The sequence below is a fragment of the Marmota monax genome, unplaced genomic scaffold (assembly GCF_021218885.2).
Source record: "Marmota monax isolate L192 unplaced genomic scaffold, Marmota_monax_Labrador192_F-V1.1 WCK01_AAM20220418_F8-fsc00061, whole genome shotgun sequence".
Classification (NCBI taxonomy): domain Eukaryota; kingdom Metazoa; phylum Chordata; class Mammalia; order Rodentia; family Sciuridae; genus Marmota; species Marmota monax.
This window is the reverse complement of record NW_026695230.1, coordinates 17,253,837-17,277,112: the sequence shown is the minus strand read 5'-3', so window position 1 is coordinate 17,277,112 and position 23,276 is coordinate 17,253,837. Positions and strand designations below refer to the sequence as shown.

The 23,276-nt window shown below is 49.7% G+C and overlaps 1 protein-coding gene across 2 annotated transcripts in view; it reads right to left on the bottom strand.

Moving 5' to 3' along the window:
- Positions 1-22,010, bottom strand: part of Lmo1 (LIM domain only 1) — a 39,647-nt gene extending 17,637 nt beyond the window's left edge. The window contains exon 1 of one of the 2 annotated variants that reach the window (XM_046438264.2): positions 21,881-22,010. In XM_046438264.2, the coding sequence (XP_046294220.1) occupies positions 21,881-21,902 (22 nt within the window). In that variant the 5' untranslated portion in view covers positions 21,903-22,010. Of the gene's footprint in view, positions 1-17,345; positions 17,876-21,880 lie in introns of those variants that run through there. The other variant, XM_046438262.2, reaches the window with a different exon arrangement.
- Positions 22,011-23,276: the final 1,266 nt, after the last annotated feature.

Genomic DNA, 23,276 nt, shown 5'->3' with positions numbered 1-23,276 from the left:
CAATGACTTAAGCCATTTACAGTTTGGGTTTTGGAGTCTGACAATTAGGGATTTATATTCTAGACCAGCCATGAGCTCTAGGCAGAAGATCCTTGCTCACAAGTAAATATCCCTTTTGGAAAACTGGCAAAAGAAAACCTACAGCTCCCAGGGAAGTGAGAGGGGCCTGAATCCCTGACATGGGAGCCAGCAGGGCAGTCTGGCTGCTGGTGTGGCTGCAGGCTGTATGAGCCACTTCATGGTTTCTGCAGCCAGGGAGCTGACATCCGCACGGTCTGTCAACTGTCAAGCCATGTCTGGAGTACTGAGTACCAGTCTGGACACTGCCCTGTGATGTCACAGGGAGGCACAGGGCAGTGGGTCACACTGGGAACCTGAACAGAATATACTGCTCAAGTCAACCCCTGGCCAAAAAGCTGCAGGGCCTGAGGGAGGAAGGTCTTCGAGTCTTGGGTTGACAGAGGATGCTCCAGGAAGCCTAAGCTGTGGACCTCTACTCCTGCTTGGTTGCTGGAAAGCCATGTTTGTTCTTCCCAGCCTATGATCAGCCCACAGCTGATGCCTTCCCAGTCTCTGGGTGGGGAAGCTTGTCTATATATAACAATATTCTTTGACCCCTCACTCAGGCCCCCAGTTCTCCAAACCCCAGGTCACCTCTCAACTTGAAGCCACATTCCTGAAACATAAACATACAGGACTGGGAACCATTCTGCAGGTGAGAGACAACAGGATAGGTACCAAGGCCTGGTCCCTGCAAAGGCTTCACGGAGAACCCTCCTGGACTGAGCAGTGGGAAAGAAGGCTGGGGTCCCCAGATCACACAGGGGAGAAGAGGATGGGACTCCCCAGCCCCTCCCACCCCCTAGCTCAGGAGAGGGCTGCTGGCTTTGCAAGGAAATTACAACGTGGGCCTGGGTAATGCTCCTTTTAGTTACAGCATAAACTGCGGCAATAAAGCGTACCTGGGGAATGTTTAGAGAAAGCACTAATGATTTCTTCCCCAGTGGTTAATAAATTCACTTCCAGATCAATTTGTTCGCGATAGAGCCCGGCGAGCGGAACCCGCGCGGCGGGCACAGCCGAGTGTGTCTTTTTCAGTATAAATGATTTATTACGATGATTAGCGGCACATAAACAATTTAAAATACAACGCTAATTAGTTTGGGGAAGAAAGGAGGGGAAAAGCCACCCTGCCTCTCTCCCCATTATGTTCTACTTCCCTAAGTGTGTACTTTTTAATTAAATCCAAATGTCACAATAAATTTAAAGTGTTTTATTACCACTCGGGCTAACTGAGGCAGTCATGCAAGCCCCCACTCAGGCATCTGCAGGCAGGGTGGGGGCAAAGATTGGAGCACCAGCAGGACTAGCCACAAGCTCTCCTCAAGACAGAGGTCATTCTAGATCCCTGCAAACCCCTCCTGTTTTCTGACAGCCCCAGGCTGGAAAACACTGGGACCACCCAAGGGACCTCCCACCTTCTGCTCACCTTCCTGGCCATTCCGAGTGAGATCTCCTTAAAGCTTGCTCTGACCAGCCCAGAAGCTAGTCACTTCTCCTTGGTGGTCACACAGCACCCTGCAACCCTCTTCAACCCTTCTTGTGTGTCTAGAAACCTCTTCTACCTACTACCTTCTGTGTGCCTGGCACTTTGTGTCAACTTTTTACCAAATGCTGGTTCCAGTGCTCTAAATAATATTATTATATTAATAATTATTGCTTTGATTATATGGATGGGGAAACTGAAGCTCAGAGAGAGAGAACAACTTATTTGAAGTCTCACAGCTAAAAAGCAGACTTTTGCAAAGTCTCCTTCTATAGTGAACTCTACCCTGGAGCTCACACCTGACCATTTTGGGGCCCTGATTTCCCAGCTCCCAGGTTGGGGCAGAGAACATGGCAGCTGCTCAGGCATGGCCTTGTCTTGCCCTGAGACGCATCTGAGGAAGGGACTTGGACTCTGATGTGTGTGGGTTCGAGTTCAGGCTGTACCACTGACTAACATGGTCAAGTCCTTTAGCCTCTCTGAACTTTGGCTTCCTCATGAGCAGAACTAGAACGGGTAAGGCAGAATGCTTTGGGATCCTTGACAGGCTGTCGTAGTAGTACATACTTTAAAAGTCCTTGAGATGAGACAAGATCAGGACTAACCCCATTTCAAAGATTGGAAAACTGAAGCCATCAGAGGAAAGGACTCACCCCAGCTTCCACAGAACCCCAGGAACCCAGCTGGGACAAGGCTGCCAAGTAACTTCCCTTCTGGAAGTTCAGACATCCAAGGATGGTTTCTCTCCTCTTGCACTGTTCATTTGAATTTAAAAACAGATATCCCTAAACATAGAGTGTTCATATGATCCAGCAAGTCTACTCCTAAGTATATGCCCAAGAGAAGTGAAAAAACAGTCCTACTCAAAATCTTTTACATGAATGTTCACAGCAGCATTACTCACAAAAAGTAGAAACAACCAACATGTCCATCAATTGACAAATGGATAAAATATTACACATACACAGAATATTATTTGACCATAAAAAGTAATGAAGTATTGGCATATGCTGCAACAGGGATGAACCTTGAAAATATTATGCTAGGAAAGATGCCAGATTAAAAAAAACACATATTGTGTGATTCCATTTATATGAAATGTCCAGAATAGGCAAATCCATAGAGACAGAAAGTAGATTAGTGGTTGCCAGGGAGGGAGGATTGGGGAGAGACTGCTAATGGGTACAGGGTTTCTTTTTGAAGTGATGCGAATGTTCTCAAATTAGATAATGGTGATGATTGTACAATTCTACGAATATACTAAAAGCCACTAGATTGCACGTTTTAAAAAAGTTAATTTTGTGGTATGTAAATTATACCTCAATAAAGCTGTTATGTAACAATCATAAAATAAATATTCCTTTGAGAACAGGAGAGACTGGTTCATAAAAAAATTGAGCCCTGGCCTCACAGGACAACCATAGGGAGACAAAGGTTCCAGAGTCCCTCTTTCCTTTCTATTCTCCAGTCTTCCCTCCCCATGCAAAAATCTGACTCCACCCACTTTTCCAGTCTCAGTCCCCAGGACTCTCAGACCTTACCGGATCCAGTGCTCTTCTCTGATCCATTTGCTTCCACCATTGCATTCATGTTTTATCTTTCCAAATTTGTTGAAATTTCTGCATCTTTCAAGGACTATGCCCTGTCTGGAAAGTAGCCTTGCCCACAGGAGACAGGTCCTTCCTTCAAGACTGTGAGCTTGTCTTATGTGGGATGCCACAAGTGACATGTGCATAATGGCATGTGCACAATGAATATGGTCACAGTGGAGGCTGGGGATGGAATGCTGCCCTCTCCCAGGACCTGTGAGCCCAGCCTGGGGCAGGGTGTGCGAGCTCAGATCCAGGGCATGGCACCAGGAAGGAAGGCACTAAGGATGCTTTTGAAAGAAGCCTGTGTCCAGGCTAGGGATGATGCCCTTTTGTGACTAGTCTGAGAAGGTGACTCAAAAACATGGAATATCTAGGCTATCAGGGGGAGCAAGGAGAAAACTATAGCAAGGCATAATCCCCTACTCCCCACATCTAGGGAATGATCAGGGTCAGGATGAGAGTAGCAATGGCCATCCAGGCCTCATCTCAGCAGAGAAAGGCCAGTCTCCACATCTCTTGCATATGGAGAGGGCCCAAGATGGAACAGGACAACTCTTGTCACTTGAGAGGGATAACTGGGCCTTGAGGCAAAGGGACACATGCCCATTTTCTAGGTATGAGGCTACTTATCACCATGGAGTGTTATCTTAGGAACAAGCCTCTAACTTCTGGGGAGCTAGGACTGAGAAGACCTCTCAGGGGTAAGGGTGGCAGGAACAAGTGTCACACATACCCTTGCCTCCTGCACTCACTGTGTACTCACCAACAATTCTTTAGGTGAGCACAGTGCTGCCCAGCTGACAAGATGCATGAAAGCATTGTTTTTCATTTGAGTTCTGGGTGGGAGACAGGGAGGATACCCTAGGCCCTAATTTATGTATGAGAAAATCGAAGCTCAGAGAGTTTAAGCGATTTGATCAGGGTCATGCAGCAGTAGGTGGTAGATCAACACTTGCCTGAGATCTTATAGTCAAGGAACAGCAGAGCAGGACTGAGATAAAAAGTTGTATGTGTTGCCAGCCAAGCCCAAAGCAGGCTGCCTCTGCAGTAATTAGTCATGCCCTCATGAAGCTGCTGTTTCTTTTAAAGAATTCTAAAGATTACAAATCTATGTCTCTCCCCTTCATCCATAGGCCCAGACTGCAAGTGCAGAAAGAAACTAAAGGAAAGCCAGAAGGAGCCTGGGGCAATCAATTAGGGGTGTGGGGGGAGTCACCTGTAAGGCTAAAAAGGAAGGACCTTCCACACATAGTGCCCTTTTCTAGCTTCTAGTTTTATCACTTCCAATGTATTCTCCATAGAGTAGCCCAAATAAGCTTAATAAAATGTCAGTTTGATCATGAGTTTTGATTCTGCCTAAAACCCTTCAAAGACTTCCCACTGACCTTAGTACAAAATCCCAGCTCCTAACCGTGGCCTACACAGCTATGCATAGGGTGACCCTGCCAATGCAGACCAAAACTACAGCCATGTCAATGACACTCTGGGCTCCAGCCCCACCGACCTCGCTGGCCACCAACTCAGAGTTCCTGTTCTCTCTCTTCTCTTTCTCCGGGACAAAGGAATCCTTATGATTTTCTCTTTTCCCCTTTGACCTCCTTTACCTGTTAACTCAGTCATTTACTCACTATTCAACAAATATTTATTAAGCATCTGATATTGGCTGATGCTCTGGGGGGTTCTTCAACTACTTCCTCTCTGATGAACCCAGACCAACCAGACCCCTTCCTGCCCCCTCCAATCAGGCTTAGAATGCCAATGCAGAAAGAAGTGAAGGAAGGCAGGAAGGAAAGTAGGGGTGGTCCCTGACACTTGTAATTTGGTTACAATTATACCAGTGCTGTTTTTTCATCAAGAAATAGTTCTTAATAAACTACCAAGTTGACTTATTTTCTTAATCAATTTCATCTTCAATAGTGTTGAATCATTTCTACCTCCACCCCTGTTTTTAACTTATTAGCATTATTTTCTTTGGGATCAATGATTTTAAAATTTTTATGTGACTATTTTGTTCATGATCAGTTTTGGCTCATGTCAACTCATAAATTAGGCTTTTGCTGCTGTTGAGATTTCTTACGTGGCAATTATTTCTACCAGAAAATATTTCTGGAGCCAACTTCTGCAGATCTAAATTTTGTCGGGAAGCTTTGATTCTTCTGTCAATTTTCAGTCAATAACATATTTTACCAGGTGCAGTCTTAGTGTTGCCAGTTTTCTTTGTGTTAATTATTTCAACCAATTTTAATTTTTTCCTGGATCTTTTTTTTTTTTTTTGCATTCTTACTAATACTAATGAGATTATTCTCATGTATAAGGCACATTTTCACACTGATCTGATAAAGCAGTCTGAAGATCAAAGAGAAGTGTGAAAACATCCTGGGGGCCAAAAGGCAGGTAAAAACATTGCATTCTGTGCTTGGGTGGCATGCCAGGCTGGAACCCAGTGCCCCAGGGAGCCCTGCCCACTGCCCATTGCTTTCCAGGCTCCTGAATGTGCATGATGCCTCACAGATGCAAAACAGATTGTGACAAGGGAACACAGCTGCCTGGAACAGTCAACCTCTGACTGACAGGCAGATATGGGCCTCAGGCTGGGCTTCCCACAGCTTCTTTTGAGCCCTACACTTTTCTACTCAGAAAGTATCTCAGACACAGTGAGTTGAGCAGGATTCAGAAGCTTTGGTATCTCAGTTTTCTTGGCCATAAAAGGAGGGAAGTGACCATTGTGCTCTCAGCCCCGTGTTGTAACTTCCACTTCTTGGCCTTGAAGCTTTGGACCTGTTCCAGGGGACCCCTCTGCCTCCTAGTTGAGACTCTATACTACCAGGAAACAGCAGGGTCTAGAGGCCTTGGACCTGGACTCAAATGTGGCAAGACCAAGTGTAGAGGGCTGGGGTGGGGGAGGAGGCACAAATGCTCTCTCACCTGTGAACTCTGTGACCCTCAGAGACCAAGAAAGAAAAAGAAACCTCCAAAGGGTCCTTTTCCTGCTGGTCTCTTGCCCTACAGTCATGGTCCCATATCCAACAGCACAAGGACTCAAACAGCACCCTTGGCAATATAAATGGGGAAACCAAGGTCCAGTGAGGGGAAGGGACCCACCCAAGTACACACTCAAGGTGGTGGCAGTGCCAGGATGTGGTTGCAGGGGTTCTGCTTCTGGCCTCGTGCTCCCTGGGCAGCTGATGAGAGTGCTTCATCCCACAGGAACCCTGCTCCCTCACAAGGAACTGGGGAAGCCGCCTCTGCCCAGGTTTCCTCACAGACCTGACTCCGCCTCACCTAGAAACATGCAGGGGGAAGGGAGGCCCTCTGTCAACAGCTGTGGCAGGCTGGCTCACAACAGTACCATCCCCACCTCCTTGGAGGGTCTGGTGAGCAACCACTAAAGGAAAAGAGAGGCCCTGAATGGATGGTCCACAGGCCTCTACAATCTTGGCACACTTATCATCTTAAAAAAAGGGAACCGAGCAGTTCCCAGTTCCAGCCTGAGGGTGTGAATGTGTGTATGTGAGTGTGTGTGTGTGTGTGTGTGTGTGTGTGTCCCCACACACAATTAATACCATCCCCTCTCACCACTAGGGCCAGGAAAAGCCTGGGAGTGTCCTTTCCACCATCTCCCTAGGCTCATAGCAGGCAGGGGCCTTCTTCCTCTGAACTCTGTCACATGCCAACTTACTAGGGTAACCCAGGCAGGTGTCTATGGGTACAACCTACTCCTCTGCAAAATGGGGCTAGCTTATATTTGTCTTGCCAGCCTCCCAAGGTGCTATGAAGATGAAACGAAAGACTATGAGACATCTGTAACGTCCTTGGTTGAAACTGACTGGTGACGTGGCCTTCCCTAAGTCATGGCTGATGACTCCAGGGGAAGCTAACCTGTTGGACACTTGGAGCAGAGGTGCTACTGCAGAGGCTAACCTCTTATGGCAGGCCAGCTGCTAAGACAGTCACCACCAACCCTGTCTTTGGCATTTATGCCCTTGTGTGATTTACCTGGCTTCCTCAAATGTGGGCTAGACCTATTGACTTGCTCCCAAGGAAGAAAATACACCAAAAGTGATGGAATATCACCTCTGTGATGAGATTGTAAGACTGTGACTTTTTTTTTTTTTTTTTTTTTTTTTGAGTTGCTTAGGACCTAGCTAAGTTGCTAAGGATAGCTTTGAACTCCTGATCCTCCTGCCTTAGCCTCCCAAGCCACTGGGATTACAGACATACGTCACCGCACCTGGCTTGTGACTTCCTTCTTGTGAGCAGACACTCTCTCTTGACGGTGTTAAGAAGCATACTGCCATGCTGGAGTGTCACACATGGCATGGAGCCAAAGGACAGCCAGCAGTCAACAAGGAATTGAGGCTCTCAGTCCCCAGCCCATGAAGAACTTAATCCTGACAGCAGCCAGATAAGTGAGTTTGAAAGTGGCTCCTTCCCCATGGATCTTGAGACAAGACTGTGGCCCCTGTCCAACACCTTGATTACAGTCTGTGAGAAACTGAGGGCCCAATTAAGGTGGAGGCCCAATTAAGCTGCCCCAGGTTCCTGTCCCACAGAAATGAGAGACTAAATGTGTGTTGCATTAAGCTGCTAAGTTTTGAAATAACTTGTTACTCAGCAATAACTAATCACTAATACACCACCACATTGGCCTGCACACTCAGGAGAGGAAAGACCTTTCTGCTGGCCTTTCAGGGGCAGAGATCCCTGCAGACAGATCTCTGGCCCACAGCCTACATTGCTGTGAGCATCTTTGAAGAGCACAGGCCTTGCTAGGAAGTGTTGTGAGAGAGGGGCCCAGAGGACACAACCCTGTCTCCAGCCCACCCCAGATTCCTGCCTTCAGTGGGAAGACTAGGAAAGAGGGTAGAACTGACCTACCTCCTCAGGGAGTGGTAGTCCTGGGTCCTTTCTGAAGAGCTCAGAACCTTGGGTGGGCTGGGAGCAGAGAAAGCTTGCCAAAGCACACACCACTTCCACTTTCTCTTTGTCTCTCACCAAAACCCTAGAAGGTTAGGGGAATTGTACCAACCATCCACAAGACTGTCAGACCTTTGCCTGATAAAGTCTCAACAGGCCTTAATGGTGGCTGTGATCATACCAATTTTATAGCTAAAATGACTATTAAAATCTACTCACTAGAATTACTAAGCAGAGAAAGGATTAGAACCCAGTCTATGGAACTTTCAAAGCCCATGCTAGCCACACTCATTTTACAAATGGGAAAACCAAGAAAGCAGAGAGTTCACATATTCTCGTGACACCCACAGGCAATACTACCCAATTGTTCCTGGAAAATCTATCATCAGAGATGGGGGTTCTTAAAGACCCACGAGAGAGGGACGGTGGGATGGAACAGAGCAGTTGTGGGCCACAGGAGCCCAGGCCTGTGCTGCTCCCATTCATCTGGGAAGAGTGCGTCTCCCAACCCCCACCAAGTCATTGTGCCAACCAGCAAAGTTGAATTATTAAAACTCCCTTCTGGGGTACCACACGGATTTCTCTCCACTGAGACTCAGAACAGAGGGGTGGCTGCTCCCGCCACACAATATTAAAATGTCAGGAGTTTAAGGCCTGCGTTGGTTGAGTCATAAGTTATCAGCACCCAGTGAGGGCCAACAGAATGCCTCCCTTAAATTATTAAGCAGAAAGCGTCAGACTGTAATATTTTGCTAAACCAAAGTACAGACACAGACAAAGATGTCATTTCAATATTTGAAACCAGCAAGTTTAATTTAAAATAAGAGCAAACCAATAAGCTCAGAACATAGTGGCGTATGAGAGGAAAATTATACTGTGAGAGGGAAAAAAAAGTGGAAGGACTTAAGAAATTTATAAAAGTAATCTCCAAGTGGAAATTAGAAATCAAGGCCTAGAAACAGAATAACACAAAAGAAATATTACTGTCCACTTTCTAAATCAATATAACACTGCTCCACGCCGGAATTACCATGGTAACTCAAGTAAAAAGAATCAAGCAATTCTTATTATTTCAAAATAAAATCACAGCCTGAAGCCTGGGTTTTATTACAACCACTGATAGATCGCTGGCTTGTATTTATCTGAAATATTGCTTTTCAATCAGCTGGTTTATGAATGTACACAGGCCTCTCACCAGCCCACTTACCGCCCCGTTTTGAGGCGAGGGGCCAACCAATGAATTGATTCTTGCCAGACCAAATCTGCATATATGGTCGGTTTAAGTTACCTCTGCTGACCACAGAGCTTCACCCCCTTTCAAAATGTCTGTCCAGTGGCTTTGAAAGACAGAGAGGAAAAGCTGGAAGAGGAGGCTGATCATATGGTCCCCTCCAAACTTGCCCTTGGAGAAATGGGGACAGGACTCAAAGGCAGTCCCCTGACAATCTGCCCCCATAGCAAGTTCTCTCCCACCCCCGGTCATCCTCTGGAAGGCTCCTTCTACCCACTCAGTGTTCCTCTCCCCAGTTCCAAGTCTGACTGTGGGAAAAGAAAGCCGGCAGAGAACAGAGAATGAGCACACAATTCTGTAGTCAGACCACCTGTGTTCTTAGCCACTGCAGGCATTAGAGAGCTGTGGGGCTTAGGACTAGTTACTTAAGCTTTATGTACTACACTTTTCTTATCTGTAAAATGAAGATAATAACAGTAGCTTCTTCCTAAGGTCATCATGGGTATTAAATGAGATCATACAAGGAAGATACATGGCAGATTGATTTCAAAAATGGCCCCATCCTCCATCACTTCCAGTATCCCTGCCCTTTGTAATATGACTTCTCGCTTCCTGCCTTCAAGAGTAGAATCTGTTTCCCCAGTCCTTGAACTTCGGCTGGATTTGTGATTTATTTTGGCTGATGGAATGCAGCAGAAGTGACAACATCCCCATGCCAGACCTTGGCCTCGGGAAGCCTTGTGAGATTCCATTCTTCCTGGACCCCTCTCTGCCACCAAGAACAGGCCAGATGAGTCTGCCAGATGATGAGGGGTACGCAGTCCTGTCTCCCCAGCATTCCACTGAGCAGCCATCCTCCAGCCTCCAGGTGTGAGAACAGAAAAACTGCTCAGCCAGCACAGCCTAAATCACTGACCCACAGATTTTTGAGCTAAATAAATGCTATTGTTTTGAACCTCTGAATTTGGGGTGGCTAGTGATACAGCAATAACTGATACATGTACATATTCCAATGCCTCATTTTAAAGTAAGCTTTCAATAAGATGAAAGCTACTTTGTTTTTATTACCTCCGAAGACACAGAGGCTGAAGCCAAAGAGATCACACTGTACCATGCAGAAAGCAATGTCAATTCACACAGGCAGGAGGCTTCCTGGTATATTATGTGTATATATGGACAGTAGGTGCCAGTTAGGTGTTGCTCCTATTGTAGAAAACTGAGGTTCCGTAAGTTGTCTGAAGTCAAACAGCACTCAGCTGGGACTAGAACCCAGGTCTTCTGAATCATGCTAGCAGACTGCACCTGGAGACAGCAGGGCACTCAGGAAAGCCTTGGTGATCTCCAGGGGAAGGGGAAGCAGGTAGGAGCTGATGACTGAACTCAGAAGACCTCCACATTGGGCATTTACCCCTGTAAGCTGCTTCAGCCTGCCCACACCTCACACTACCTGCTTTTAATTTCCCAGGTGTATCAGCAACTATAGGCTTCCATGATAGAGCACAAAATAACATATACCAACCAATGAGAGACTAGCTTGTTGCTAGGTAGGTATTCTCTGAGTATGGCCAACTAAAGGATGCAGGGCATGCCAGGCAAGGGGTACAACAAGAGCAAGGGTATAGAGGCAAATGCTGGGTTTCCATGGATCACCAACCACTGTGGTCATATTAGACCTGCATAGCTTAGGGTGATGATAGAGGTATCAGTCAGTCTCAGGTAAAATGCCAGGGTAGCAGAGGATGGTTCAGTCTGTAAGGAGCATGAGGAGAGAGAGAGAGAGTAGGTGAAGCACAAGGATGGAGATAGCAGAATAGTAACAGGTAGGTCCAGAGTCCTAGGTGAACATAATCCAGTGATGTGCTGATATTTAACTATCAGCTTTCCAGGAAAAAGCCCTGATTTGTTTCCATGATGTAGATAGTCCCGCCATGGTGATTTCAAGCTACTGATGTGATATTACTGAACTCAGAAATGGGAAGACGTTCACAAACAAGCCAATGCAAGTTGACTCCATGGTGTAGTTCTTGAGCATGGACCTGCCAGGAAACCATCCTAGTAGCACTGTGAAGAGTTAAGTCTGAGGGTTGGAGGATATTCTGCATGCCTCAATATCCTTCACTCCCTGCATGTGGGGCAGGAAGGCTGGAAGTCAGGCAGGATGGTGTATGCACTAAATGCATCTCTAGGGTTCTCCAGTCTGAAAGGCCTAGCACGGACAAGTGCCCATCAGCATTTACAGCTGAAGACACAACAACATTCCCTGGGCTGGCAGTAGGCTAGCTAAGGCTATGAGTGGGACACCCAGGCATGCCATCCTAGTTCAGCTAATGTTCCCTGTCATCAGAGTTTTCTGGCACCCAGTCTCATCATGCCTTGGGGCAAGTACAGAGGACATGACAGCTGAGAATGGAACCCAGAAAGATGCTTAGGCTCTGCCACATAACCCAGGCAACTCTCTTACCCTCTTTTAGCCTCAACCTTCCCCCTATAAGTGAAGGATTTGTGAAGAGTCATCTTAGAGGCCTTTCTCTTGATGATCCCTGCCCTGAGGATCTGGGCAATGTTGAGAAATGAGGCCAGCCTGCTTCTCATTCAGCAGTGACCAAGGACCACGGTGGATGAACTGGAGGAAGGACAGTGAAGAACAGTGCTCATCAGTGAACAAGGCACTGGACTGAGTCCAGGACTATTTCATACCATACTGAAACTGATCAGGGGGCAATATTGCTTCACACAGCTATGAGGCTTTCTGTGGATCAAGGAGGTACATGAACAGTATCTCACTTAATCCTGATAACAAACTTGTTAGATATGGCTGTTCTTATGGTAGAGGTGAGAAAGTATGGAGGTAAAGCAATCTCAATGTTGAGTGAACATGAAACACAAAACCAGTGGACACAGTAGCTGCACAGCTTAGCATGAAGGTAGAGGTAGCAGAAGGTCGAAGGACACACAGAGGCATTTATACCCTTTTCTCCACCTTCTGTCCTAATTCCTTCCAGTCTTCTCAATGACCCTATATCAGGGCTTTCCAGGAGGCTGCGTGGCCCCTGGAGATAAGTCCAAACATCCTTGGCCTCCAGGCTACATGAAAGTAGCACTGCCTTCAGTGAGGCGCAGCTCTGGAAGAGGCTCCTAACTCTATACACCCACATCTGCTCAGGACCCCAACACACCTCAGGTCACTCCCTGCTCAGCCTCCTCAGGCTGCACCACCATAGCCCATCCAACCACAGCCACTTCCCAATTTGGGCACCCTTGAGCTGGCAGCCTAGCTGAGCCGAGGCTGAACTAGTTTGTGTCTCCTTTGCCCATGACCCCAGAGGGTCAGCTGTCAATGCTCACTGATAATCATCTATCTGTTCCAAGGGCATGAGACCAAACTAGGTCTTCTCTAGGTCCTGCTCACTAATGGGGCCTGCTGAGAGGCACCTTAAATGAAGAGGGTAGGACAGTCACCTGGTCTGACTTTGGGACACAGGATAGGGTAGAGAATCAATTCTCAGGAGGGAAAGACAGGCCCCCAGCTCTAGGCAATTACACATTTCCATGTGCTAAAAGCATCTTCGTGGGACATGTTCAGAGAGACAGCAAGAGAGAAAAGCAGTTCCCATAGCCACAGAGGCCAAGTGAGTGGCCATGTCAGCACTGAGCACCGGCATGCAAAGGGTGAAGCTTTTAGGCAAGCAGCGGCCAGTGATCTCAGCTTCCCCAGTCCTAATGCTCCTGAAAGGCTCTCTCCTGCTCCCTGTAATTGGGCATCAGTAGTTAATGCAGTATTGACTGCATTACACGCTCCCGTGCCTCCCCTCACTAATGCCAATTGCATCACCTTGTACAGTCACCGGCTTGCTTAGCCAATAGCCGTTAAAAGCAATCCAAATCATGAATCATATGGGAAACTTTTAGCAAGACACCGCCATCCAAGGAGACAATTTACAGTTGAGTTAATCTGGGTACATTAGCGAGACATGGATTCTGGACGACAGACCAATTTATGTTGTTTCCCTGTCCCCCCCACCCCGCCTGCCTTAGTGCGGGCAAATGAATGGAAGTGCAGGGAACCGAGAGGCACCTGCCTCTTTACCCAAAGCTCCAGAAGCAGGTAGGGGAGACCCATCTTTATAGACTCTGCCTGGCTGAGTTTGGGCAGGAAGGAGAAGCAGCTATATATGCTACCCAAGATTTCTGACACCTCATTCCCACCAGTGAGGAGATGCCTCTCCTGGCACTGGTTATGGTAGATGCAGATGGAGACAACCCCCACTTCTAGGTACCCAGTGAATGCCAGGTCTGGTCCCTACCCTGCCGGCCTCACAAGGCCTTTACTAGCCCTCCTCAGGCAGCAGTGCCTACTAGGGTCTGCCTTCCTGTCCTGCCAGCAGGCTGGGGTCTCTGGCATGGAACAGCATCAGGGCCCATTCCCTGCCTCTATCTGCAGGGCCCGGTGGTCCAGACCACACTGTCAGAAAAGGCCCTGGGACCCTCTGTGGTCCAGGCTGTGATGGGATATCCATGGATGTCCTGCTGGTGGCTGAACAGGCGCTGGTCAGTAGCTGAACACAGCCAAGTGCCTGTCTCTTAGACAAACCAAGTCAGCTGTGGTGGCTGTGCTCCTAGCAGTCATTAACAATTGAAGACTCCTCTGTCTGGTCCTCCTGAGCCCAGCTCCATTTTCCTTAAGCAATTTTTACTTATTAAAAATGCTTTAGGAATCATGTCTGGTGTTTAGTTCCACAATCTGCCTGCTGCTTCCTGTGGTCACCCCAGCCATCCTGCTGGGCCTTTACAGAGGTGGTTTATACCCAGTCTTGCCCTTCTCCTGCATGAACCTGGGAGCATGCCAGTATCCCCAGCTGGGTGCCCTCAGCATCCTCTCTTGCCCAGGCCCACATGGCTCAAGCTGTCACTGTTCTGTCCATCCCTATGAAGGGCCTCTTCGTCAATAGCTGAGGCCTAATTTGATTCTCAGGGTTCAGTATAGTACCTCCCTTTGCTCCCCTGGGACTTCAAATCTCCTGGCAAAGGCACACATTCTGGTGCCAGCCCAAACTGCAGGTGCCAGGAGAAGACAGGCTGTTTCTCTGGGGAAGTTGGAGCTCAGCTCCCTTTCGCTGACAGGCAGACCCGGCAGCGTTTAGAAAGCCCGGACCCTGAGTTCCAGTAAAGTGGAGATAGCTAGGCCAAGAGCAAGCGTCCAAATGAAAGCAATTAATCTTAAAACCCGAAGTTTAACCGTTTGCAAAACAGATCTTTCTGTCTCTGTGGTGACCCTTCACTGCTCGACCTAATGGATTACTTTATTAATAATGCACTGTGCTTAAAAGCAAAAAAAAAAAATTTTTTTTTCTGACGATTCAATACTTCAGAAAGTCTCTTAAACCCGTTGCTACGGCAAAACGATTGATATTTTATTATCTTTCAGAAGTGCAACATGAAAGCCCTGCAGCCCAGCAGAGCAAAAGCTTTGGTCCTCAGCAGCTGGCAGACCCGACTTCAACCAGTGGAGCCCCAGCCTCTCCCGACAAGATGCTGTCAGGTGGAGAAAAGGCATTGGGGGTGGTTAATAGGAGCCGGGAGTCCCTGCTGCAGCCAGACAAAGGGTGCTGAGTAGAGCCCTAAGGAACATACTTCTTAGGACCTACAGAGCCAATGTAGCCACCCAGCTCAGACGGCTACTTGCAGGGGGCGCGGGGGGCTAAAGTATATAAGAAGTTACTGTGGGTGTGGACAAGTGAGTGAACCCAGAGTCTTTCTCCCTCCCCCAATGAAGGTGTGTGTACCTTCAAGGTTTCCTGGAACTAGGGGAGGCCAGACTCTAACGGGGAATGGAACATAGAGTTATGAGCAAAAAGGTTGCTTTTGAAGGACAGTTTTAGGCTCTGAAGGACAAGAATTTGGTGGTTGCTCAGGACTCCAGTCATGTGTCTTTTTTGTGCTATAATGGACCCCAGAGCCTAAGAGAGTCAATGGTAGCAGGCACCATATTGTTTAGAATGGACAGGTGGAGGGACATTTTGAACTCTCCATTGCAGCTCTGGCTGGGACTAAGGCAAATACATACTCTGAGGTGTACTGCAGTCCAGAGGCTCCAGAGATCCATTCCCACTCAGGGATCATTTGAAACTCTTAGTATTATCAGAGCCCAAGGAACTCTAAAGGTCTGATCATAGATTCAGCTGCAGATCCTAGTTGGAGGTGAGGGTGCCATCTTGTTGGCACAAAATCAATCTCCCTGGCCTGAAGCCTCCCTTGTACAGAACTCTGGTCTTCTGGATTCCTAGCTTAAACCTGTGGAACCAAGCATATAAAATAACCTCAGCTAAAGATGCATCCTGATTTCCATATGCACCCCATAGTAAGAGTCCCTCCAGGCACCAAGGAAGGACCATCTGTGCTGGCTTCTGCAAGTCCTTCGTTTTTACTGAGAGAGAGAAAGACAAGTCTAGGGATGGACATGACTGATCCAAGGTAACACAGGGTTAGTGACAAAAGGAGCCAAATCAAGGTCTTTTCCCTGCCTGTCAGACCTGACCTCAGACTCCTTCTTCTCCTTTTCTTTCTATGTAAAATGGCACCATCCCAGTCCTCTAATAGTTCACAAAGGGTTTGGGGCCGGTGAGGGGAATCAGACTGTGAATTCAGAAGATGGAGATGATATCACGCTTCAAGCAGCCTAAAAGGATTTAGTTCCCCCACCTGCTTTCCTCTTTCTATATGCATGCCAAGAATCAGACTTACGGGCTTACCAGCCCCAGAGTTCCCCTACATATTACCTCTAAGCCAGACATTTTAAAGACCCCCTCAACTCCTGATGTTTCTGAAGGCACAGATAGACTGGGGCATCCGAGTATGGTAGTGTCAAAGTGAACATCCTGTGTGACCTTGAACAAGTCACTTGCTATCTTTACCAATGATCATGTCAATAACACTACTGCCTGAGTGAACAGAGGGCATAAGCCCAGTGAAGGACAGTCACCACACTCTAGGGAATGCTTGTACTCCCAGCAAGCTCACCTTTTCAGGTTTGCATCAAAGACAGATGCTAGCAGCAGTACAGGTGCCAAAAATCATGTCCAGTTCTCCCTACAAAACCACATGAGCCTCACCTGTAGAGCAGGCCAGAGGATACCAGAATACCGCCACTCTGCAGACCATGGGGGCCTTAGGTCAGAGGTCATACACCGTTTTTTACCCACTGGGGACTGAGGTGCCTAACTTTGTATGACTCTTAGGCAAAGCACTCCCAGCCAGTAAGTCTTTGGAGTTTATGGAGTCACCTGCTTGCTAGTGACCTCCAGCATCCATGGGCACCTGTGTTCTGACTTTTTGGCCCTGAGGTCTGGGGAGATGCACCAAAGCCCTTGTCCAAGGAAGGACCATGTTTCTCTCAACGGATTATCCAGCAAGCTACTGGACTGTGGCGGGACACTTCCTCTGGGCCAAACTCCCGCCCCGCGCTCCGGGACAGAGATGGTGGGCCAGCACAGGAGGTGTCTTCTCACCAACAGACGTTCGTCGTAGGTGTGCCCAGGAGGGCCCAACCGGTCTTTCCCTCCCGTACTAGGCACCCTGGCTCTTCACGCCATCCTCCCGCTTGCCCCAAGCTCTGGAGTCTGATTCTCCCGAAGCCGCTGATTTGCTTTTGCGCCAGCGCCTCTCGGGTTACGCGGCTGGCGCGAGGGTGATGGCTGCGGTGAGAGGAGCAGCCGCAGAGACCAAATGCTCAACGCGAACCGCCACGGCGCGGAGATCCGAGGGCAGCCAGAGCCTCCACGCGGACCCATCGCGCATCACACGACCAGCGCACAGCTCCCCAGCTCTGGGCCGGAATCCCGGGGTGGGGGTGGGGGTGAGGGTGAGGGTCGGGGTGCGCGCGGCCCCGGGCTCCTCCACCCAACCCTGTCCCACCCCGGCCCAAGTCGGTTGTACGCTGCGGGCTCCGCAATCCCAGCTGAGCCCAGCAAGTGTGCGCCGTTGCCCCTGCATATGTTCCCGCGCACCGCGGCGGGGGGAGGGGGGAGGGTTGGGGGCGTCAGGACCCCCGCCCGCCACCTACCGTCCTCCTTGTCCAGCACCATCATCTCGGGCGCTCCGTGTCCAGCCGCAGCTCGGCTCGGCCGGGAGAAGGGCGCCGACTCGGGCACGCTGGGCTGGGCGGCCGGTCCTCGGGTAGCGAGCGGGCTCTAATTACCCGCTTGTCCGGCTCTTAACCTAGATTGCACTCAGCTAGAATTACATTCAGGAGTGAAGCACTTCGCAGATACAAAAGCAGTCTCACCTACTTTTGTGCCTCAGAATTGCAAGGAACTACGAACTGCAATTTAGAGAGAGAGAGAGAGAAAGGGAGAGGGAGAGAGAAGGGGGAAGAGAGGATCAGAGCCGTTTCTTTGATTCTCACCTTCTAAATGGCTCAATTTGCCCAGTATAATCTGTCTTAATGTAATTGCATTTGATAGCTCATAACCCTGGCTCTGGCAACGACACAGCTTTCAGCCTCATAAAGTGTTTTCCCCTCGGATTTAATCTGAATCTCAATCTAAAATTATATTCAAAGAGATGGGGGAATCTCGGCGGCCGTCTCCCGCTGCCTTTCTCCCTCAATGTATGAGGTTTGCACTCCTGCTACTGAATAAATGCACACATTTCGCGAGGTCCCCCTCCCTCCCGGGTTAATGGGGAGTGGAGACGCGCGGCTGCCCGGCTCCGCAGCGCCACCTGGAGGCCTCTCGACCTCAACTCGGCGCGTGGCTCCGCTCTCCTCCCAGGGTCTGGTTCTCCGCTGTCAGTCTGGTGGACAATCCAGGTCTGTTACTTCCAATCCCTAGGCCTTGAGTTCTCTCTCTTCACAGAAGGGATATTTCTCTGATCCCGCCCCCTCCCTTCCTACAAGCCCTGCCTGGGGGTTCTGGTTGATTCTGGGATTGTCTGACAAAGTAAATCCTCTGCAGGATACAAAACCTCCCACTGAGTCTAATAGCCTACCCTTGACCCTAGCAGCTCCAAAGAACACCCTGATTCCACGGAGTGGAGGAGACTGTCTCATCTTTTCTCTGAGCATGGAATGGCCCTGAATATTTTCTCCTTCCACTAATATTTATTGAGCATGTATTTTGTGCCAAGCACTAGTCTAAGGCACTAAGGATACATCAGTGAACAACAGCTTCCTGCTGCTGTTACACAGTTGACAGTTTTTGCTCTGTAATTCATGAGGCAGGAAGGGGGTCAGACAGTGCCCATCTCTTTCCTTAGCCCTGCTTCTCCTCAGAGCCCTGGGGCTGGTGCCCAGGCTGCCTACTCCTGGAAGGCCACCTATTTTTAAATCCCAAGAGCTTCCCCACCCCCACATATACTACAGAACTCCAGGGTAAAGTGGAAATAATGCTTTTCCTCCAGAGCTAAAAAAAGGCTCCAGATATATGTGCTGGGAATTTGGTCCTGGCAGCGACATCTAAGGACTAGACCTAAGCAAAGAGAAGGAAGCTGAAGTCTTCGGAGTGCCAAAGGGCCACCAGATGGGATTCTAACTCATCTCGGCCAATTAATGATGGTGGACCTTAGTAAGTCAGTTTCTCCCCTTGGGCCTCAGTTTCTCTGTATGTGAAGTGGGACGCCTACTCTTCCTGGCTCTAAGACAGCTGTGGGGATCAGATGAGATAATGCATGTGAATGTGCTTTGTAAACTGTGGCCCATCTTCTCCTCTCCTAGGAAGGGAAGTCAGGCTTTGAGGAAACAGAAGAGTGGTTGCTTCTAATGAGATGCCGCATCTGCAGCTCAGAGGGTTTCGCTTTTCCCTTCATCTTGAATACTTAATCCTAATAGTCCTTGAGTATATTTGATGTTAAATATATCATTTTGCTCAGATTCGCTGTCCCTCAGGACTACAAGCTTGATCTCTCCCTTGCCACTTCAGCCGGGGAGCCATGCCTGCAAGGGCTGAAGGAGGCTTCAGCACCACTGCCACTGTCAGATTTGGTGTCAGTTCCCAACCCTGACCTGTGCTGGGGGCCAGACAGTGCTGCAGAAACCCCTATGCTGCCTGAAGGCATTCACTCCACAAAAGCTGCAGCATTACTCCTGACCTCCAGGGACACTTCTCCTCACTTTCAGAGTCTGGCCCTAACCCATAAACCAGGACTTGACTAGCTGGTGCAAGACCCAGCATCCACATTTCCACTCTCTTGTCCACATGTTGTGCCTGGGCCTTTTGGGAGGATACCCAAAGAGGGTATCCAATTAACAGCAACATGGCTGCCTTTGCTTTGGGGAGTCAGGACACTGCATCTCCAAGTACTGAGCAATGGGCTGCAGAAGGAGATAGGGCATGTCAGCAGGAGATCAATGTTGTGTTTGAAGGCTACTTCTACCCACAAGCAGCTCTCTCTCAGCTGTGAGCATGACACTTTCAAGCTGAGCCAGAGAGGTTGCCTTCACAGCTGGGTTACAAAACTGCCTAACAAGTCTCAAAAGGTTTGGGTGGCTTAAATTCCCAGCTAGGAAAGGGCCTGCTGGGTTGAGAGAGCCAGACAGAAGTTTCAGTCATTGGGCAATGTTCTCCTCAGCTCACAGGTAACTCTCACCTCTATGTTCACCCCCACCCAAGCAACCTCCAGGTCCAAGGACACACCCACAATGAAGTGGAATCCTCAGATCCCCTGGGGCTGGAAAAGGCAGTTTTCACCCAACACATTCCACAGGTGATGAGCATATATTCTCACTTCTACATGCCAAGAGTGCTCCAAAATGCCTTTGAAATGCCTCTGGGGATAGCAGGAGGAAGCCAATTGATAAGTCCCCAAAGTTACTTTGAGGAGAAAGGGGGTGCTATTGGCTGGCATACAAATTTCTGGGCAGGTCTCAGAATTTTGTCCTTGGCCTGGTAGAAAAGTCCTGAGAAAAGGTTCCTGCAGTGGGGGTTGGGGGCTGGTAGGACTCCACACCTGAGGACCCAGACATACTAGATATTCCAGAGCTCTTCAGTGGAGGCTGTCAAATGTTTCAACCTGAGGGCCCTGCTCTCAACACAGTGCCGTTGTCTCCAAGATAGGGTTTAGGCCTGGCCTTATAAGTAACACTTAGAGAGCTATTCTAAGTGACAAGGGTTCCTTCCCTGTGGCCACTATAGTTTACAGAATAGAGTGAACCTACAGTCTTTGCAGTGTGATCAGGATGCCTGCTAAGTTCAGATGCCCTGCCCTACCCCCTGAAGCACACAATAGCAGCTCATGCACAGGAATTTGCAACCAGCTACCCTGAAGAAGTGCACAGTCTGCAAACTTTCCCTCTTTTGGTGTCTACAGAGCCCAGATAGGCCTTCTGAGAAGCTGTGGTCATAAATTGTTAGGTCTTGTGAAGGCCTAAGCCAAATCTGTACCTCAGAAAAGAAGTCTAGCTTACCCCTTAAATAAGTCTTACCCCCTGAACATCAGTCATGAAAAAGTTGTAGGTGCTGGCTGACCCACTGTCCAGGTTTGCCCTAGGACTCAGAGATATCCAGTGCTGCAAATGGAGAGTCTTGGGCAAACCAGAACAGCTGATAACCATAGGGAATATGGTAAGGTGGGACAAGGGACTAGTGGGGCTAGAAAGAAAATCCAGGCAGTCAGATCCTTTCCCTGCAGACCAGCAGCTGCCTCCGGAATGCAAATTTTCTAGCTTCCTGCCCCACCACTTTCTCTTTCAGGCATTACTGGACTGTCCCAGCCCCTGAGGCTGGTCCATGGCCAGCCATATCTTTGAGTTCTACCAACATACTGGCAATGTAAAGAGTGTCAGCTGGATACAGGGATGGATCGTTTTTGTGAAATCCAAAGTTGGCTGCAGTTTAGGGTGGAGGTTCTTTAAGCAAAGGACTACAAGATTATTAATACAAAATTATCACTACGGATCTGGCAGCTGAAAGACCTTGAGGACCCCAAACTTCCTTAGCTTCAAGACAAATATGCCTCAGAATTAACCTGGTATTGTGAGCTATATGGTTCATCCACCTCCTCTAGCCAGCAGGGCACCTCTCAACACCGGCTGGGTGAACTGATGGCATGCTTCCTCCTGGGCCCTGCAGGGGCGGAGGCAATATTAACCCTCCCTCAGCTATGAAGTCCCTGACCTAAGGAACCCCATGATCATGCTGCTTTGCACCCTCAACCCCAAGTTCTCTGGGAATCCCCCTGGGGGTCACTTCCGCAGTAGGGGGACATGCAGACGCTCAGGCCCAGAGACAGCTGGCAGTAGTCACTGTCGGGAAGCCCGCGGCTCTCGGGTAGCAGAGGCGCTCCGGATGCCTGCAAGGAGGCAAGAGCCGGTGAGAAAGTTCCCAGCCTGAGCGTGTGGGGTTGGCGGGCTCCAGGTGGCGGAGGAGACTTCCTAATCCTGGCGAGGAACACCGGGGACTGAGCCTGGCACCCCGGACACTCACACCCGCGCACGCATCCAGCCGCCGAGCTTCCGGGGAGCAGCCAACCCGCCTGAAGCGGCCCGAGCGGGCTCTGGAGACACTGTCGCCGAGAGCGGGGTAGTCACGGCAGAGCCCGTGGGGCCGCCCTCACCGTGTGCCCACGCGTCCCGAGTACCGGCACCACGCGTCGGTCACCTACCGTCCTCAGGGTCCAACACCATGGTCCTCCGGCGGCTCCAGCCGGGCACACGCCGAAGACGCAGAGGGGCGCGCGGCTCAGGCTCCCGCCGCCGCCCGCTTGCGGAGCTCTCGCCAGCCCAGCGCAGGCTCCGCGTCCAGCTAGCTGCGGCCGCCGACCCGCGCGGACCGACCCGCGCTCGGAGCGCAGCCCGAGGGGCAAAGAGCTCGGGAGGAGGGAGCGAGGGCGCGGCGCGGCGCGGCGCGGGGGCGGGGGCGGGGGCGCGCCGGCAAGGCCGGGACGCTGGAGCCGCGGGAGCAGCCGCTGCCCGGGCCGGGCCGGAGCAGAGCCGGAGCCGCAGCAGCAGCAGCGCGCGGGTTTTTCTCTGAGCCGGCTGCGCTCGCCTCAGCAGAGTGCAGCCTGCGTTTCCCAGGGCCCCTCAGATTCCCCTGTTAATTAAATCAATTCATTATGCTCAGATCTGATTAGCGGCCCTTCCCCCCTTTGAATCAATTATTCAATACACAAACATAATTGCTTGGGCCAGAGGTGCCCGCCATTAGCTTATTTAACTCCAAGGACACTAATTACCCGCAGGGCACGGGAACTTTTCTCATTAATTCTGACAAAACACAAAAGCACAGCCAGAGTGTGTGCGAGTGAGGGACTGTGTGTGTGTGTGTGTGTGTGTGTGTTCGCATGCCAGAGTGAGGGCTGTTTGGGGTGGTGGGCCACTGTGTGAGAGGGGAGGGTGGCAAGTGTGATCCCGAGTAAGAGTGTGCAGTTTTCAGCCTGCCACAGTGCAGCTGTGAGTGTGGGACTCCCTGTGTGTGATTGTGAGGCATTGTATGAGTGCATCTGGCTGGGTGTGGCTCTGGACTGGACTGTCAGCCAAGGTTGGAGACCCAGCACAGGAATGTGTGTGAGATTGTGAGAGTGCTTCTGTGTGACTTTGTGAATGTGACTCTCTGGCTATGGTGGCAGGCACTCCATCCCTTCTCTTTTCTCATTACTGCCTAGCCATTGTCCACTGCATATTCAGATCCAAGGGGGCAAAGTACAGGCCACAGAAGAGAAACCAGGGAGGGTCAAGAGGGAATAGGTGACACAAGAGCCAGGCTGAGCCACAGTATCCAACCCCCTCCCCAATCACCTGTTCCTGCACTGATTGGTCTATGCTCCCCGCCACACACACTATCACCCTACCTCACTGCCCTGTTCAAACCCCTGCTTTCCTTGCCCTCTCACTGTCCCTCCCAGTTCTGCCTCTACTGTCTCTACTTTTATCTCAAAGCCCCCTACACTTCATTTCTACATATGCTTGACAACCCCACCCACTCGACACCCAATTCTCAACTTCCTGTGTCAAGGCTATACAGAGGGTGTGGTGTGCCTATGCCTGACCAACTTCTCCACA